We start from the raw sequence: 18,600 nt of genomic DNA, 5'->3' as shown, positions 1-18,600 counted from the left end.
CTCCTCCCCCTTCCTCCTCCTCTTTTTTCTTTCTTCCTCTCCTTCCCCTCCTCCTCTTTCTCCTTCTCTTCTTCCTCCTGCTCCTCTTTTTCCTCTTCTTTCTCTCTTCTTCTTCCTCCTCCTCTTCTTTCCCCTCTTCTTTCTCCTTCTATTTTTCTTCTTTATCATTATCATTATCTTTTTTTCTTTTCTATTTAGATGGGCCTAGAGTCAGGAAAACCTGCATTCAAATTCAGCTTCAAACACTTACTAATAGTGTGACCCTAAGCAAGTCACTTGATTTCTCTTTGCTTCCATTTCTTCATTTGTAAAATGGGGATCATAACAGCACCTACATCTCAGGGTCATTGTGAACATCAAATGAAATAATATTTATTATGCACTTAGCACAGTGCCTGTCACTTAGTAAGCACTATATAAGTGTAATTATTGTTATTTTAAATATATATATATGTATATATATATATATATATATATATATATTATATATATATATATTGTTATTTGTTGTTGTTGAATTGCAAATAATAGAACAGGTCTGTGGACAAGTCAGTCTCCTCTTATTCTTTAATGTAAATGTTCTATTTCATAGGAGGACAAGATACTGCTTTTTGTAGAGAATATAAGGATGGGAATATAAGCTCTTGCTCTGTGGACACCCTGAAAACATCCTAGGGATGCTGCAGGGACAGGAAGTAAAGGATCCTGCTTTTCATCTGATCCCCACAAGGGTCTAACTCCTCTTTGTTCTTATTAACAAAAGCGATCATTTTAATTATAGCTATCATAATAGAATTGTCTCTTTGGTTACTGTTTGTATGCTCATTTCTACAATACGTTGTGGTTTTCCAAGTCCTTTCTTGACTACTGCCTTTTGAAATGCAATGATCCATTATGATCACTCTCAGAAGGGTGCCCCTCTCTGGTGCTAAGAGGTGAGACAGGTCTTAGCAGGTGAGGTATCCCAAGAAATCATCTTCAGTTCTTGACTCTCTGCCCCTGAATTAGCTTCTTTCTCTCATTCTGTGGCTGACTCACAGAGCTCTCTGAAGACATGGAATCACAGAACACATAAGGAAACTGAGTCCCCCTGAGGAAAAAGTCACATAGCTGCTGAGACAGTTGGTGACATAAGAGATTAAGAAGAAAGAAGAAGAAGAAGAAAGAAGAAAAAAGAGAAATTGGGGAGATACAGGAGGAGGGAAGGGTACCTGTAGGATGATGGGGAATGAGTTGGAGGTGGTGGGAGACAATTAGAAAGTGAGAAGGAATTGATGTCACTCTCTGTCTCTGACTTTAAGTTCCACTTTTGGGGTTTCCCTACTTATAATTTATTTGAGACTCTTTCCTGGTACTAATTTCATTCAGAACTTGACACTCAAGGTCATCCCTAGAGGGAGGTGGGGTCCTATGTAAATCACACTGTGTGCCACTATCTTGTTGAAATGACCCCACTTCTTCTTCTTCTTTTTTTGCTGAGGCAATTGGAGTTAAGTGACTAGCCCAGGGTCACATAGCTAGACAGTATTAAGTGTCTGAGACCAGATTTGAACTCAGGTTCTTCTGACTTCAGGGCTGGTGTTCTATCCACTGTGCCACCTAGTTCCACCTAGACCCCCAACTTCTTAAAATGGGGTTTGCAAACCTACATGGGGTCCTGTAATTGAATGTGGAGATGAAATTATGATTTATTATCAGTGAATGATTTACATACCTATTTTTCATACCTATATACCCAAGGTCATGTAAAAATTTATCAGGTGAAAAGAGATCAGAAGTGGTAAAAAGTTTAAGAAACCTTGGTTATTGTTATTTATTGCATTTGGAGACATCTAGATAGTCTAGCAGAGTACCAGTCTGGAATCAAGAAAACTCATCTTCCTGAGCTCAAATCTGACTCCAAACACACACCAGCTATGTGACCCTGGACAAGTCCCTTAACCCTGCTTGCCTCAGTTTCCTCATCTGTAAAATGAGCTGGGGAAGGAAATGGCAAACCCTCCAATATCTCTGCCAAGAAAACCACACATGGGGTTGAGAGATATGACTAAAACAACCGAAAAAGAAAATTTATTGTATTTAAAAATGTAAAAAAAAAAATCTGAGAAAGGTTAAGAAGGGTTTTAAATTTTTAAATAAAGTTTTATTGCATTTAAAAACATAAAAATGTTTAGCTCCGAGGTCTGTGGACAGGATCTGGCCCACTGGTTGTAGTTTTCTGACCTCTACTCCAGACTGCCGAGAAAGAGAGTTGGGGGGCCTAAGGCTCTTTCAGTGCATTAGCTAGCTCTTCTAACCGCAAATTTGATGAGCTTACCCCCTGTGCCTTTATCCAAGACATCAATAAAAAAGGTTAGTGGCCCAGCCCCGAGCAGAGATTCCTGGGGCACTCCACTGGAGACCTCAAGCCATTTACCCTTTAAAACTATGCTTTGAGTCCAGCCACCCAATTAGTTCTTTCTCTCTCTAAGTGCACATCATCTAGGCTACATTTCTCCATTCTTTCCACCAGAGGGGCATGAAATATTTATCTAAAGCTTTGCTAAAACTGAGATTATCTGTATCCACAGCATTCCCCTCATCCTGTTGAGGGGAGCCTGGAATGAGCTGTTCTGATGAACTCTACTCATTGTTTTCCTTTCTAGATGTCCATTAACCAATTCTTTAATGAGAACTTCTAAGATTTTTACCAGAAATAAAAGCCAATTTTACTGGTTTACAGTTTGCAAGCTGTGTTCTTTTTCCTTTTTAAAGACCGGACCGGTTTTTGCCCTTCAATGGTTTCATGGTCCTTCTCTTGTTTTCCATGGGAAATTATCATTGATATTGGCCCAGTGATCATAGCTGCCAATTTCCTCTGAGGTCATCTAGCTAGAAACAGAGGCCAGAAGCTGAAGCAATGTCCCTCAGGTCCTATGGTTAGGGTCAGAGCTGGGATTTGAACCCATATCCCAGATCCAAAATGCAGATCTCCCACCATTGCCTTGTGATCTTTCTTTTGGGGAGGGATAAAATATGTGACTTTGCCACCCACTCCATCTCTGCCACACTAAGGTATTGGGAAAAGCAATAAGTAAGGTGAAATGGTACCAGTGACTCTCTGGACTTATTTGCTCGTGTAGATTGGATCAAATGATCTTCCTTTTCAGATTTGATAGTCTGTGTTTATGTCCTAACAATCTTTCTTCTAAGATCTTTTCTAGCTCTGCCATTTCCTGTTTTAAGGTTCCTCCCAACTCTGACATTCTCTGTTCTAAGACCCCTCCAAGCCCTGACATTCCCTGTTCTAAGATTCTCTCAGTTTTGACATCCCCTGTTCTAAAGCCCCTCCCAATTCTAACATTCCCTGTTCTAAGGCACCTCCCAGCTCTGACATCCCTTGTTCTAAGGCACTTCCCAGCTCTGACATCCCTTGTTCTAAGCTCCTCCCAGCTCTGACATCCCTTGCTCTAAGCTCTCTCCCAGCCCTGACATCCCCTGTTCTAAGGCACCTCCCAGCTCTGACATCCCTTGTTCTAAGCTCCTCCCAGCTCTGACATCCCCTGTTCTAAAGTCCTTCTGAAGACTGACATCTCATAATTCCATGACAATAGGCAGTTTACAGACATCAGGAAAGAAGAGTAAGGGGCTTTATGTGTCGTGCTAATTGCCCTCCACAGTGGTTATGAACACGGCTGCTGCCCCATCCTCCCCTTCCAGTTTTAGACCCCTCATCCCAAAGTCCAGAGTGCTTCATGTCAGGCCGCGGCAGCAGCTCCTTACCTTGGACTTGACGGCCAGAATGATCTTGGGCAGGGCCACGATGAGACACTTGAGTGCGATGGTGATGTATTTGAGCATGAAGTCAGCAATTCCCACGATCCATAGTAGGTCAAAGAAATCCAGGCTGTCCAGGTTGGGTTTCAGGAAGATGAGGCTGGAGTGAAGAGATAGTTTATGCATCAGCTCAGTGTTAAAGGTCAAACTCCATGAGGGCCTCTCCCCTCCCCTCCCCCAGGGCCAAGGCAGCCAGACCAGGCAGAGGGCAATGATGGTCCCCTCACATTCTGCCCAGGCTGGGCCACATCTGCCGAGTGCTATGTTCTGGTCTGGACACCAGAGCTTCAGAAGGAAATGGCAAACTGAAGAATGCCCAGAAACCATAAAGAGGATGGGGAAAGGTTTGTGCTCTTGTCATGAGGTTTGGGAGAAGCAACCTGGAGCCGAGGAAAGTCTTGGAGTATCAAAAGGATCATTGAGTGAAAGAGTAAGTGAGTCTGTTCTCTTTGAGTCTTTGTTAGACCTGAGAACAATAACTTGCTTGGGCTGTTATCAAAAGATACCCTTTTCTTTTCTTTCTTTTCTTTTTCTTTTCTTTTTTGCTAGTTAGGTGCCCAAACGTTTATTATAGTTTTCACTGATGAGTCTGTGTGTGATGTTGTGTGTGTGTGTGTGTGTGTGTGTGTGTATCTATTTCTGTCTCTGTCTCTGCCTGTTTCTATTTCTTTGTGACGCTGTCTGTCTGTGCACTCTGTCTCTCTCTTTCTCTGTCTCTTTGTCTCTTTCTCTGTGTCTTTTCTGTCTCAGGTGCCCAGAGTTTGACTCAGTCTGCTATAAGCCCTCGTGTGTGTGTGTGTGTGTGTGTGTGTTTATTTTTGTCTGGCTCTGTCTTTTTTCTATGTGTGTCTCTGTCTCTGCCTGTCTGTTTCTATTTCTTTGTGACTCTATCTATGCATTTTGTCTCTCTCTTTCTCTGTCTCTTTGTCTCTTTCTCTGTCTCTCTGTCTCTCTTCTGTCTCAGGTGCCCAGAGTTTGACTCAATCTGCTATAAGCCCTCGTGTGTGTGTGTGTGTGTGTGTGTGTGTGTGTGTGTGTGTGTATTTCTGTCTGGCTCTGTCTTTTTTCTATGTGTGTCTCTGTCTCTGCCTGTCTGTTTCTATTTCTTTGTGACTTTGTGTCTATAATCTGTTTGTGCATCTCTGGCTGTCTTTGTCTCTCTCTCTCTGTCTCTCTCTCTTCTGTGTTAGGTGCCCAGAGTTTGACTCAGTCTGCTGTAAGCCCAGCGTGTGTGTGTGTGTGTGTGTGTGTGTGTGTGTGTGTGTGTGTGTGAGATACAAACAAGGGACAGTGAATGATGCTAGCTGGAAATGTCTCTGAAATTCCAGGAAGCTCTATCTCCCCAGCCCCCACCCCAATCCTCGGCTCCAATTCTCAAGCAGGGCTTGAACAGCAGGACAAAGTTCCCCAGACAAACACCGTAGAGTCAGAACCAACCAAACCCTCCCAGGATGACAGAGGGAAGGGAAAAACCTCGCTTATTCCCCCCCCCACCCCAATCCCAGTCAGCTTTCAGCTCAGGAGGAGCTCATGAGCTCCCTCAACCAAAAAGACAACCTTAGCTCACAGAGACGTTCTATGACCATGAGCGTGAGTGTTCCCTCCAATGAGGCAGACTGAGACCCAGCAAGCCCTGCCCAACCTGGTCTGCATGCTCCAGGAATGGCGGCTACCATGACAATGATGATGACGATGACGATGAAGGCTTTACAATTCACAGAGCGCTTTACAAACATTATCTCCTATTATCCTTTTTAACATCCCTGAAAAATAAGTGCTTTTAGTATGCTCATTTTACAGATCCAGCTAGTTCAGAGGTCAAACTGGAAGTCCTATCTTTCTGACTCCTAGTCCAATGCTCTATCCATGGTGCTGAAAGCCTCTTTTAATTTTTCCTGACTTCTACTTATATCCAGAGTGTTCATAGCTAGAGTATTTACCTTTAAGAGACCAGAGGACCAAAATATCCTGAGAAAGTGCTCGTGTGGCAGATACCTGGAGAGCCCTGGTATAAGGGAGCCCACCGCCTCCTGAAGCAGCCTGGTGGACTCTTGGACAGCTCTCCAGAAAGACTCCAGAAGGGGAAGCTCTGTCCCTTGGCAATCTCCTTCTATTAATGCTAGTCCCATACTCTGGGCTGATCAGACAAGGCTCATTTCCTCCTTCCGCCTGAAGTCCTTTTATACAGAGCTATCATGTCCTCACACTCCCCCAATCTCAAGTGTTTTCTTCTCCAAGCTAAAACACTCCCAGTTTCTTCAAATGGTTCTCATATGGCATCATTTTAACACATTTCTGTTTCTTCTAAGCCCTGGTACTGGATCATCTCCAGCTTGTCAACATCACAGATCCACAGCTGGAAGGGACTTCAGAGACCATACATTACTACAGATGAGGAAACTGAGGTCCAGGGAAGGCCTTGGTGACTTGGAATGATAGGGTTACAGATCTAGGACTGGAAGGGAACTCGAGCCCAAGTCCATCATTTTACAGATGAGGAAACTGAGGTTCAGTAAGGTTAAATTACTTTCCAGAGGTCAACTTAGTATTATATCTAGGTCATAAGCATCAGAGATAGAACCTCTCCCAGGGTCTCTGTAACCCTGAGCAAGTCACTTCACCCTTTCTGCCTCAGTTTCCTCATTGGTAAAATGAGCTAGAGAAGGACATGGCAAACCCCTCCAGTATCTCTGCCAAGAAAAGTCCAAATGGGATCAGGGAGACTCAGACATGACTGAAATAACTCAACAATACTGTACCTAGAGTACATTTCCTCTTCATCTCTGTCTTTCAAAAATTTGTTCTCCATAATCAGGTGCCTCTCTTTCTCTGAAGCCTACCTTGATTTTTATTGCCTCTGCCCCTTCCAGGGTCTAATGTTTTCTCTCTCCCTAATCTCCCCCTAAAATCTTCTTGACGCTTCTTTCACTAGAGTGAGTAGAGTTTCAATCTTTGTATCAGCAACTCCAGAGTCTAACTAACACAGCTCCTGGCATACAGGAAGCAATTCATAAATAAATTTTGTTTCCTTCCAGGAAAATGGAGGCTGCTGTTTCTTTCTTTTTATTTTGATATCCCTAGCACTTGACACAGTGCTTGGTATGCAGTAGGTAATCAATAAATGCCTATTGATGGAATGACTGCCTAGCACAAGGTAGGGGCTGAATCATTTACAACTGTACACTGTTGAACAAGCTTGAAGGCTTCTGCTCTGGCCCTAGGAACCATGTTCTGTACCCTCCCATTTAGGCCCAGGGACTTCAGAGAGATATTTGCACTCACCTGTTATACAGCTGTTGGGAGCTAAATGTGTACAGTACATAAAGGGTATTTCCCACCAGGAAGGCCAAAATCCAGAAGATGACCAGGACTGATCTCTTTTCCTGAAGACAAAAGAAGAGATAGGAAGGAAGGAACAAGCATTTATTAAGCACGTACTACATACCAAGTCCTGTGCTAAATCCTTTACAAATACTCATTTAATTTCACAACAACCCTGGGAGGAAGGTGCTATTATTATCCCCATTTTATAATTGGGGAAACTGAGACACAAAGAGGAAAGAAGGGATTATTAAGCACTTACTATGTACCAGGTTCTGTGCTAAGTGCTTCACAAATACTGTCTTATTCAATTTCATGACCCTGGGAGGTAGAAGGGTGAAATTATCCCCATTTTACAGTTGATGAAACTGAGGTAGACAGATTTTAAGTGATTTACCCTCAGATTTGAACTCACAACTGGATTTGAACTCAGACTTTCTTGACTTCAGGCTCAGTGTGAGAGGTGTAGAGGAGAATCTTTTATTTAGAAGAAAAAAAAAAGAGGGAATGGCAAGTATATAACAAATTTGGGGACTTTCCTTGTATTTTTTTTTGACTATACTTATATGTGCACATGCTCTCTCCCCTGATGGAATATAAGCTTCCTTCCTGAGGATAGGAATAGTCTCATTTTACCCTTATCTTGTCTCATGCCCAGTACCTAGCACAAGGCCTGTTGTCATTTAGTCATTTTCAGTCACGTACAACTCTTCCAACTCCATTTGAAGTTTTCTTGGCAGAGATATTGAAGTGGTTTGCCATTTCCTTTGCTGGCTCAGCAAACTGAGGCAAACTGAGTTAAGTGACTTATTCAAGGTCATACTGCTAGTAAATATCGGAGGGGATATTTTGCTAATGTATTTATAACATTTATAATGTTATTATAACATAATAATAATAATTGATAATAATAATCTTTCTTGGATTTGAACTCAGCAGTTCCTGGGTAGATTTTCTAGTGAAAATCTTTGCCAGAAGAACCTGCAAGAGGAGTCTTGCTGACTCTAAAACTTACTAGGTGCTAGACTCTGTGGTAGGGCAGCTTCTAGAGGGCTGGGTCTTCTGTAGTATTAGATACACTCTATACTTATACACTATCTTTATCTTGTTATATACCTTGAATTGACTTATATGTTACATTCACTTGTATTATATATCATAGTCTATTCTTACATTATATCGCATCTTCATTTTGTATATATTTGAATTAAATTCTATTCTACTGTATCATATATATTCTATTCTATATTGTAAACAATTAGAATTGTCCTGTATATTAAATCTATTGTATTATACTCTATTAGTTTATATCACAATCTGTCTATTTGTATACATTTGAATGAACATATTGTATTATTATATAGTATGTACTCATATCTTATTCTTATTTTATATATACTTTAAACTGAGTTATATATTCTATTATATATGCTTACGTCCTGTCTTTATTTTGTATAATTTTTAAATTGACTTATATTTATTCCATTGTATCCTCTATATTCTATTCTATACTTATATGATGTCCTAATTACTTTATATATACTTTGAGCTAACATATTATATTGTATTTTACTATATACTCTTTTTTGTACTTATTTTCTATCCTACCTATTTAAATAGACTGTGAATTGCCTTCTTGTTTCTACATTGTATTCTTCCAGTAAAATGTTTTGATTTTGTGTGGGGATTTCCCAGCTCCTAGAACATAATAGATCCCAAATAAATATGTATTTTTTGAACCGAACTGAATTCATATCCATCTTCCTTTTGTGGGAGCAATCCCCTTGGTTACTAACAAAAAGCAGCTCCGTCTCCATTCCCGGACACAGGAGGGCAGGAAGCACAGGCGGACTGCCTCTGATTAGACAAACTTAAGCATTTTCCAAGGTCCACTTGGCTTCCCGTGATAGTCCGTTGCTGGAATGAGATGATGTCATCATTTTCTCATTGTCAACCTAAGCGGGGTTTCAGTAAATGCTTGATCCGCCCTGTCTCCAGACGCATATCAGAATACTGCTCACTGTTCCAGCGTGCATTTGCAGAGACTGGACAATATAAATGTCTCTCCATCCGCCCATTATTTCAGGAGCGGTCACGGTGAATGACCTCAGAAGGTACTCCAGGCCAACAGACAGTTGTGATGAGTGTGATTAAGCCACTGAGGAACCTTTCTTCCCCCAGTAAATCATGCCTGCCAGTTTAATTCTCTATAAATCCAGGCCAAAGCCAAAGGATGAATTTGGACTTAGCCAAGCAGCGAGAAAGCCAGGATATAATGCATTAGAAGAGAAGGGAAAGCAGGCTCTTCTGACAAAGACTTTTACTAGAAAATCTACCCAGGAACTGCTGAGTTCAAATCCAAGAAAGATTATTATTATCAATTATTATTATCATGTTATAATAATATTATAAATGTTATAAATACATATTTCTAGTAGAAAATAGAAATTTATAAATAAAATTATCATGATGTTTTTAATTATAACATTTAATAATGTTGTGCATTAATATATTATTAACACAATTAATATATTATTATTAATAAAAACAAAATGGAGACACTGTACCTAGTAGCAGGCTGGGCTTTAGGGCAGCTAGGGAGTGCCACAGTGCACAGAGGGCTGATCTAGAGTAAGAAGACTTATTTTCCTGAGTTCAAATCCAGCCTCAGACACTAACTAGCTGTGTGACTCTGGGCAAGTCACAGTTTGCCTCCGTTTCCTCATCTATAAAATGAACTGGAGAAGGACTGATAAACCAATCTGGAATCTTTGCCAAGAAAACGCCAAGGGAGCACAGAGTCAGACAGGACTGAATAACAAGAATCGTTTGTTGTTGTTGTTTAGGGTGACAGATTCAGGACCCGTCTGCACAGACTAGCTGTGCTATCATGCGGTTGCAAGGTAGCACCATAGTATACAAAGCAATGGGCTGGAGCCAGGAAGAAATGACTTCAAATCCAGCCTCCGATACTTAACTAACTGTGTGATCCTGAGCAAGTCACATCACTTCTGTCTGCCTCAGGTTCCTCGGCTGTAAAGTAGGAATAATAATAGCATCTCCCCTACAGTTCTTGTGAGATACACAGGAGAGAGTAAAGGGTGTCTCAATTTCAGTCTCTCATTAGGATTAAATGAGATAATATTTATGAAGCACTTATCACAATGCCTTGCACATAGTAGGTCCTTAATAAATATTTGTCTTGACTTACCATCCAAGAGACCTTTAATTTATTTATTAGTTAATAGTGCTCCTTTCCTCAAAAAATCTTGCATTTATTTTTTATGTAGTTTAACACAGGTGTGTATATGTTGAGAAATAGTGTAATTTCCAATGTGGAAACCCTAGGGTAAGGTTCAACCTGTGAAACCCTTGCTCCCCACGATGGAGTCTCAAAGAGCTGGGTATTAAATAATAGTCAAATCTCATATGGTTTATATGTATAACACTTAAGTACAGCCCAGATGAGTTTAAATTGGTATTGAGAAATATATTTTTTAAATAAATAAAAATTCAATACAACAAAGATAATATGGATTTGTGGTTTTCTCTTTTTTCCCTTTTTTTTTTTTTAATTTGTGGTTTTCTAAGTCAGTATGAAACCCACAGTTATCAGTTTCTATTTGAGCACTGAAATGGAAGTGATTTGTTCAGGGTCACATAGCCAGTGTGTTTCAGAGGCAGGATCTGAACCCAACTCTTTGTGAATCCATGATCAATTCTCTATTCACTGTGCAGCACTGCTTCCCACATAATTCGTCTCTCCAGATCTCAGTTTTCTCATCTGTAAAATCAATGACTCAGACTAAATGACTTCTGAGACTTTTTCTGGCTCTATGTTTTTGCTCCCCTGACCTTGTTACAGAAGAGCTGCTGAGCTGCACTGGGGAAGGCAATTTTCATACCAGAAGGTCCTCATAAAGATGAAACGACAGGTCTGAACAAAGCTCACAGGATCATAGCTCTAGCTCTGAGCCTCAGAGGACATCTAGTCTGATCCCTTCATTTGACAGATAAGGAAACTGAGGCCCAAGGAAGTATCAAATCAAAGATTTGAACTTAGGTCTTCCTAAATTTCTGCCTCCTCTCTATCTCCTACTCCATGTTGCCTTAGGGAAGCAAGATTAATGAAGACAATAATGACTGATTTTAAATCATGCTTAATTAAGTTTTATGAAACACTCTCTTCCCAATAACCCTGGGAGAAAGCAGGTATAAATGTTAATATTTGGATATTCCACAGAAGGAAAGTAAGGTTGATTTGCCTGCCTAGGGTCAGCTGGTTCAGAATTTAGGTCTTCCTGAGTCCAAATTCAGCAGTCTCCGTGCTATGACAAGCTGTTCATGCCCTATTTTGCCTGACCCTAGAGGCTAGAACCAGATGGAGTGGAGAGAAGAAAAGGAGGATTTGGGCTCAGGGCATGGAAATGCTTCTTTACCTGGAGAGCGTTTCCAAAGTGGGGGAGTGGGTAGTCCCTCACTACAGGCCATGAAGACAAGGCTGGAAGGTCATCCTTGTATCTAATGCAGCGGGGAACTACAAGCAGCTGGGCAGCACCATGGATAGCACATTGGATTTGGAGTCAACCTTCAAGTCCTGCATTAGTCTCTTACCAAGCTATGTGCCCCACGGGTGTGTGGCAAGTTACTTCACCTGTTTGCCTCAGTTTCCTCATCTGTAAAATGGGGATAATAATAGCACCTGCCTCTCAGAATTGTTGCATAGGAAAGTGCTCTGCAAACCTTAAAGCACTATAGACGTGTTAGAGGCTGTTGCCTCAATTTCCTTGTCTCCAAAATGGGATCATGATTAGAAACACCCCTCAGGAGAGTTATGAGGACCAAATGAGTGCTTTGCTAATTTTAAAGTGCTATATATATATGCTGCCTATTGTTATTATTACAATTCTTCTTAACAAACCAATCAGAATACTTGAAGGGAACTGTTGAGCCTCCTAATGCCTACTCTTGGCTAACCACCTTTCAGCTCCTTATGATGTAGACTTAAGGACTTTTCCCTATCCTGACTGTGACCCCTGGGAGCCTCTTCCATTCCCCAATGTGCTTTTTAAACTATGGTGCCCTGAACTGAACCCAATTCTCCAGGAGGAGACAGTGGGATTCTCATCTCCTTGTTCTGCCCTTCTTCCTGCCCAATCCCTCATCAGCTTTCTTAGCTGGCCCATTACATCGCTGAAATGATATTCCTAATAGTGAAGGCTGGCAAGAGAGAACAGGGAGGCAGATGTCCGGGGAAGAGGTCTTGTGAGAAACTGAGGCAGCAGGCCGTCCCTGGGGAAAAGACCAGAGCTCTCCTTCCTCGAACACTCACCTTCAGAGACACCTGCTCGCGGAGAGTAGAGTTAGCGTAGGCAAATGTGCTGGCCATCCCGATGCACACCGCAATGCCTGTGGGGACAGATGGGGGTCAAGATCATGAATGGAAGGAAGGAAAGGGTACTAAAGGCACTCCCAGGATTTTCCTCCGCCTCCTGGCGTCCATCCCCAGCTTCTTTCAGAGCATAGCTCCTTGTAGAGAAGGTCTTTCCCCACTGTCTGCCATTATTAAGCAACCTGGATGAAGGGACTCTGTATTTACTTTGTATAGACTCATCCTTATCAGGGGAAATAGACCTTTATCCCCCAGACAGCCTTGCACTGTTTCATTTTTTCTCTTTGTATCCAAGGAAAAAACGAGAAACACTTAGTATTAGTGCATTAATTAGTAATTAGCATCAGTGTACATACTAATAATTACATTAGTATATAATTAGAATTAGTAATTCATTAATTGTCAATGAATATATGTGTTGAACTGAGGTATCACCACTTTATTAAAGACCTGCTATGTGCAAAGCGAGAGAAGTAGCCTGGGGTAATGGTTAGAGAGCCAGCCTCAGTCCAGGAAGCCGCCTTCAAATTCTCTAAGAGGGTGTGTGAGATGCCACGCAGGTGCTGATCTGCATTGCTCAAGGGAATTAGAAGGCCCTTCCATTGATGAAGTTCTAGTTCTAGTTCCTCAAAAGTTCTGACACTCAACATGGTGCTTTGCAGGGTTTTAGGGGAAATGCAGTTGGGGACAAGAGGAGTGGTCTGAACTTGTGACCCTCTGGTAGAAAAATTGGACTTGGAAATGGTTTCTATTGGTATAATCTGGCCACTTGTTTGCAGTTTGTAATCTTAGTTGCTGAGGACCCTTAGAGGTTACGTGAGCTGGCCATGGTTCCACAATCAGCCAGGAAATGCCAAAAGCAGGCCTCGAAGACAGGTCTTCCTGGTCCAAAGTCACCACCTCAAGCTGCCTCTCCTGCCTAGCCGATTGAAGAGGGAGAGGGAGAGGGACTGGGCTTGTGGGCAGATTGTCACATACTCCATAACTTCCAGTCAACCTTAGCTATTTAGAGCACTAGAAAGTGAAGGGACTTAATGACATGGTGATAATTCCCCTCAAACAAATGAGCCCAATATTAATTGAGTTTTTGAGCCATCTCTTCCTGATTAATGAGATAGATACAATGGAAAAAACTGGATTTTGGAGTCTGAGCTCATGTCTAACTCTTCGTGATCTCTTTTGAGGGTTTCTTGGCAGACATACTGGAATGGTTTGTCAATTCCTTCTCCAGATTCTTGGACAGATGAGTGACTTGTCCAGTTTCACATACCCAGTAAATGTCTGAGGCCATATTGATGAGTCTCCCTGACTCCAGACCAGTATTGTGGCCACTGGACCACTTATAAAAATGCTAGTTGTTGTTATTATTGTTCAATCTCTCACAGAGATCAGTAGTTTGTCTTACTAGAGAGTTAGGGCTCTTGGCTCTATAGGCCTGACACCCTAATCTAATCCCAACAGAAAGTGACCTTTCTGGGACACTCAAAATGAAACCTCTTGGACTCACCTAGCTTATGTTGGAAGCACAGTTTAGCCAGGAGGATTAAGATGAAAGGGAGTCCCTTCTGCAGCCAGCAGATCACCGCCTTGAGTTCCGAGAGGGCTGGGGCCGGCGTTCCCGGCTGGTCTTCACCACCTTCTTCCCCATGTCCATGCCGGTCACCACCCACGTGCAACAGGGAGCTTCCCCGGTGGTGGCCGTGGTGGAAGTGATGGGAGGCTGGTCGGTGGTGGAAGGTCCCGCTCTCTCCCCGGCTGGTCCCTTCTTCTCGGGAGGCCGGCATCTGTATGAACACCTCCCCACCTCCAGGGGATGAGCCCAGAACCAAGCCTGACTGGAACGGGGTGGCTGAGAGGGTACCTGACTGCAGACCCGCTAATCCGGAAAAGATGGGTGGAGGGGAAGAATCTTCGAGCTTCAGACCTTCGAAGACACCACCTTCATCCACACTGGTCTCAGAACTGAGGGTCTGGCTTCGGTTCCTGAGGTGAAGAACAGACAAACCAACCTTCTATTTTTTGCCTTTCTTTGTAACTCCAGGACTTGGCACAGTGTCTGACCACTTAATGCTAGCTGAATAACTAAAGAAAAAGTGTCCCCAAAAGATATATCAGCAGTTGAAAAAGGTCCCATATACACCAAAATATTTACAGCAAAGAATTAGAAAGAAAATAGACTCAGGGTCTATACCAGCTAAGTGGTGCAATGGATAGAGCACCAGCCCTGAAGTCAGGAGGACCTGAGTTCAAATTTGATCTCAGACACTTAACACTTCTTTGCTGGGTGTATGACCCTGGGCAAGTCACTTAACCCCAAATGCCACAGCAACACCCCTCCCCAAAATAACAAAAACAAAAACATAAGCATGGATAATTTTTCAATATTAACCCTTGCAAAACCCTATGTTCCAATCTCTCCTTTCCCTTACTCCCTCCCCTAGATAGCAAATATTAGAGTACTTGTTCATCTATGTTATGCTATGTTAAAGCTATATAAGCTATGTTAAAGTTATGTTAAACATGGTAAAATATATGATAAATCAAATATATGCATACATATTTATGCAATTATCTTGCTTGGGCAAATCATTTAACTATCTGTTTGCCGCAGTTTTCCTATCTGTAAAATAGAGATAATAATTGTATCTATTTCCCAATATTATTGTGAGGATCAAATGAGGCAATAATTGTAAAGACAAGTGTCTGGCACACAGTAAGAACTATGCATATCTCTCCACTTTTTAGCTATTGCCCTGCTGGTTTTAATTCTATAGAACAAGATGCCCTTCCCCCCATGTCCTGTCCTGACTCTCATCCTACCTTTTCTTCTCTCTTTTACACTGTAAGCTTCTTGAGAGAAATGGGTGCTTTTCTTTTTATCAATTATAGCCCTAGCGCTTTGTCTGGCACATAGTAGAATGTTACATAACTGTTTCTGGATTGGATTATTAGCTATAATTTCTATAACTATTAGTGTATTTTCATATCCATGCTGACACAGATTGGGTGTCTTTGAAAATTGCCTGCTCCTATCCTTTGACTATTGTTCAATTGAAGAATGATTCGTATTCCTATAAATTGTCAATAGTATTTTATTTTTCCAAATGCATGTAAATAACATTTTCTAGATTCATTTTTGTAAAACTTTGTGTTCCAAAATTTTCTCCCTCCCTCCCTCACCTTGCTCTTTGCCAAGACAGCAAGCAATCTGATATTCTTTGAAAATTTAAATCAGTTCCTTACCTATTTTGGAAGTGAGACCCTTTTAAGATAAACTTACTGCAAGGGTTCTTCCTAATTATCTATTTCTCTTTAATTTTAGCTGCATTGATTTGTTTTGTACAAAAGCTTTTTACTACTATATAATCAAAAATATCCATTTCATCTTCAGTGGTCCTCCCTATCCCTCACTTAGTCACAAATCCTTCCCCTGTCCATTGAGCCAAAAGATGATATCTAAGGAGCTGACATTTGAATGAAGGGGAAAACATTAGTACATACAAGACAAACACAAGGTTTCCAAAAGTCATAGAGTAGTTTTGAGCTTTAATATCCATTAAAATCAATAGTTATTTGATTTCAATTAAATTTAATGGCTATTAAAAGCTTAAAACTGCACCAGGTCTTTTGGGACACCCTATCTAGAATTCATGGATGGCAATTTTAGAGAGAATGGCAAATAGAAAAATGAAACAATCCTTACTCTCAAGGAAGTTATGATTATATAATAATGAAAATAATAGCCAGAAAAGACATGGGATGCTGAATAATTATAATGACCAAAGCTGGTCATGAAGAGTTAAAAAAATGTGGTTCCTTTTTTCTTTTTTTTCTTTTTTCTTTTGCATAGATAGGAGAACTATGGATACAGAATATTATATAAAATGTCAGACTGGGTCAAGGCAGTGTTTGATTTGCTGTGCATTCCCCCCCCCTTTTCATTCTATTCTTTGTTATAAATGGCTTTGAGAAGAGATTGGGATGAGAGGGATAATTTGGAAATCAAGGTGATAGAAAAGACATTAATTTTTTTAAAAGGCAGGCAAAAAGTACTTAGAGATTAAGTAAGGAATGAAATGACTAGAATTTGTATTCCTAGAATTTCAAGAGCTCCAGTCTGGCTTTTAATAAATGTGATTTAAAAAAAAAAGCTAACATTGGGGCAGCTAGATGGCTCAGTGAATAATAAAAAGGAATAATTCCAGGACCACAAAAATATACACATGTAAAAATCAGGCTTCAAATTTATGTTTTTTGACTCTAAACCCAGTCCTTTATCCATTTCGATGCAACTTCTCTACAAATATGAGACTCAATTATTCCCATTCTCTTAGGAATCCCTCCCCACAGATATTAGGTAGTTAAGTCACTATGGAAATAGCAGTGATTTGGGAGTCCGAGTTTGACTTTAGAGGAGATCATTCGTGTAAAATGGAACCACTGACCAAGGGGGTGTAAAAGTCCTTACTAGATTTAAATCTCTAACCTTATTTTTTTGATCCAAGAGAGCCTTTGGGCATTCAGGGATTTTCATCATCAAGCTGACATACTTTCAGGATTATTTTCCTATAAGACGGTCCCCTCTATCTTCCTCCAACATGGTTAGCATTAGAGATTTTCAGGACCTTGGACAAGTCATGTTGTGTGTGCCCCCCTCTCTTTTTAAGATTGTATTCATCTCAGTGAACCTGGATTAAAATTTAACTCTGATGTTAACTATGAAGAAGAAAGTGTGTTACTAAAGTAACAGAGACAGCAGATGATACGGGGATAGAGGAAGACCTGAATTTAAATACAGCTTAAGTCACTGTGTGATCTCCTAGCAAGTCAGATCATCTTTGCTTACCTCAGTTTCCTTAACTGTAAAATGGGATAATAATAGCGTCTACCTCCCAGGGTTGTTATGGGGATCAAATGAGATAATATTTGCAAAGCCCTTGCACAGAACCTGGCACATAGTAGTTGCATAATAAATGCTCCCTCTTCCTTGCTTGCTTCTCTCCCTCCTTTCTTGCTCTCTTTTCTTTATCTTGCCTTCCTTTCTTCCTCCCTCCTTCCTTTCTATTTTCCTCTCTTCCTTCATTTCCCTCTCTTCTTTTCTCCTTTCTTCCTCTCCTCCCTTCCCCTTTCCTTCCTCCTTCATTTCCTTCCAACCTTTCTATCTTCCTGCCTTCTTTGTTTCTTTACTGTCTTCCTAAGTACAAACTGAGTTGGGAGTAGAAATGGAAACTGGAGGAGCAGAGAAGGAATAATGATCCAGGTGTGAGCTGGCTCATAGGTAGGAAGGGGTTTTGTGAACTTTAATATACTATAGAAATTGGGGTTGTTATCGTGAATGACCAACAAGAGCAGCCCTCAGATTACTAGATGAAAGGCTTTGTTCACCAATAGGCCTGAGAATTCCTCAACATGAGAAGACTAGGGCACAAAGGTGAGACTGTACACACACACACACACACACACACACACACACACACACACACACACATATACATACACAGAGAGAGAGAGAGAGAGAGACGCATGCACACACATAAACAGGCAGCCATCTTCTTCTTTATCCTGCCTCCGCTGGGAACCTTGGAAAACTCCCGGTCCCCTTGCTCCCCACAGTACTTGGAAATTTATGGAGCTCTCAGTGGATACCAGTCCTCCCAGGAAATGCACACTGCCCCCGAGCAGAGCTTTTTATAGCCCTGCTTCAATCCCCTGGCCCTTCAACTTGAACCAGCAAAGACCACTGAGGGAGCAGGAGGAGGAGAAGCAAATACACAGGTATGAGAGAGAATGGCTGTGAGGAAGCTCCTGGTTTAACCACTTACTTGCTGGCCAAAAGATGGAGCTCTGGCTGGCACAAAACAGTCTGGGCCCCACATCTATTTTTGACCAACCTGTGCATTTTGGGGAAGAAAGGCAATGTCAAAGCGAAAACAAGGAATGGTTTTCAGAGAGACAAGAAGGGGGATAACTGATTAAGAATTTAGATCTTCCCTTTTGTTCTGTTGGCCAAGGAAACTCATAGGTTCATAAATTTAGAGATAGAAGGGACCTTACAGGCCACAGCATCCAAC

At 41.3% G+C, this 18,600-nt stretch overlaps 1 protein-coding gene across 4 annotated transcripts in view; it reads right to left on the bottom strand.

Moving 5' to 3' along the window:
* Window positions 1-18,600, bottom strand: part of RNFT2 (ring finger protein, transmembrane 2) — a 79,808-nt gene that overhangs the window by 47,023 nt on the left and 14,185 nt on the right. For 3 of the 4 annotated variants that reach the window (XM_051972866.1, XM_051972869.1, XM_051972867.1), the window contains exons 4-8: window positions 18,352-18,420; window positions 14,037-14,512; window positions 12,470-12,546; window positions 7,099-7,199; window positions 3,763-3,916 (exon numbers count right to left, since the gene is read on the bottom strand). In XM_051972866.1, coding sequence (XP_051828826.1) covers window positions 3,763-3,916; window positions 7,099-7,199; window positions 12,470-12,546; window positions 14,037-14,512; window positions 18,352-18,420 — 877 coding nt within the window. The remainder of the gene's footprint in view (window positions 1-3,762; window positions 3,917-7,098; window positions 7,200-12,469; window positions 12,547-14,036; window positions 14,513-18,351; window positions 18,421-18,600) is intronic. The other variant, XM_051972868.1, reaches the window with a different exon arrangement.

The sequence above is a fragment of the Antechinus flavipes genome, chromosome 1 (assembly GCF_016432865.1).
Source record: "Antechinus flavipes isolate AdamAnt ecotype Samford, QLD, Australia chromosome 1, AdamAnt_v2, whole genome shotgun sequence".
Taxonomy (NCBI): Eukaryota; Metazoa; Chordata; class Mammalia; order Dasyuromorphia; family Dasyuridae; genus Antechinus; species Antechinus flavipes.
The sequence above is the reverse complement of the archived record's forward strand: the minus strand, read 5'-3'. Positions and strand labels throughout refer to the sequence as shown.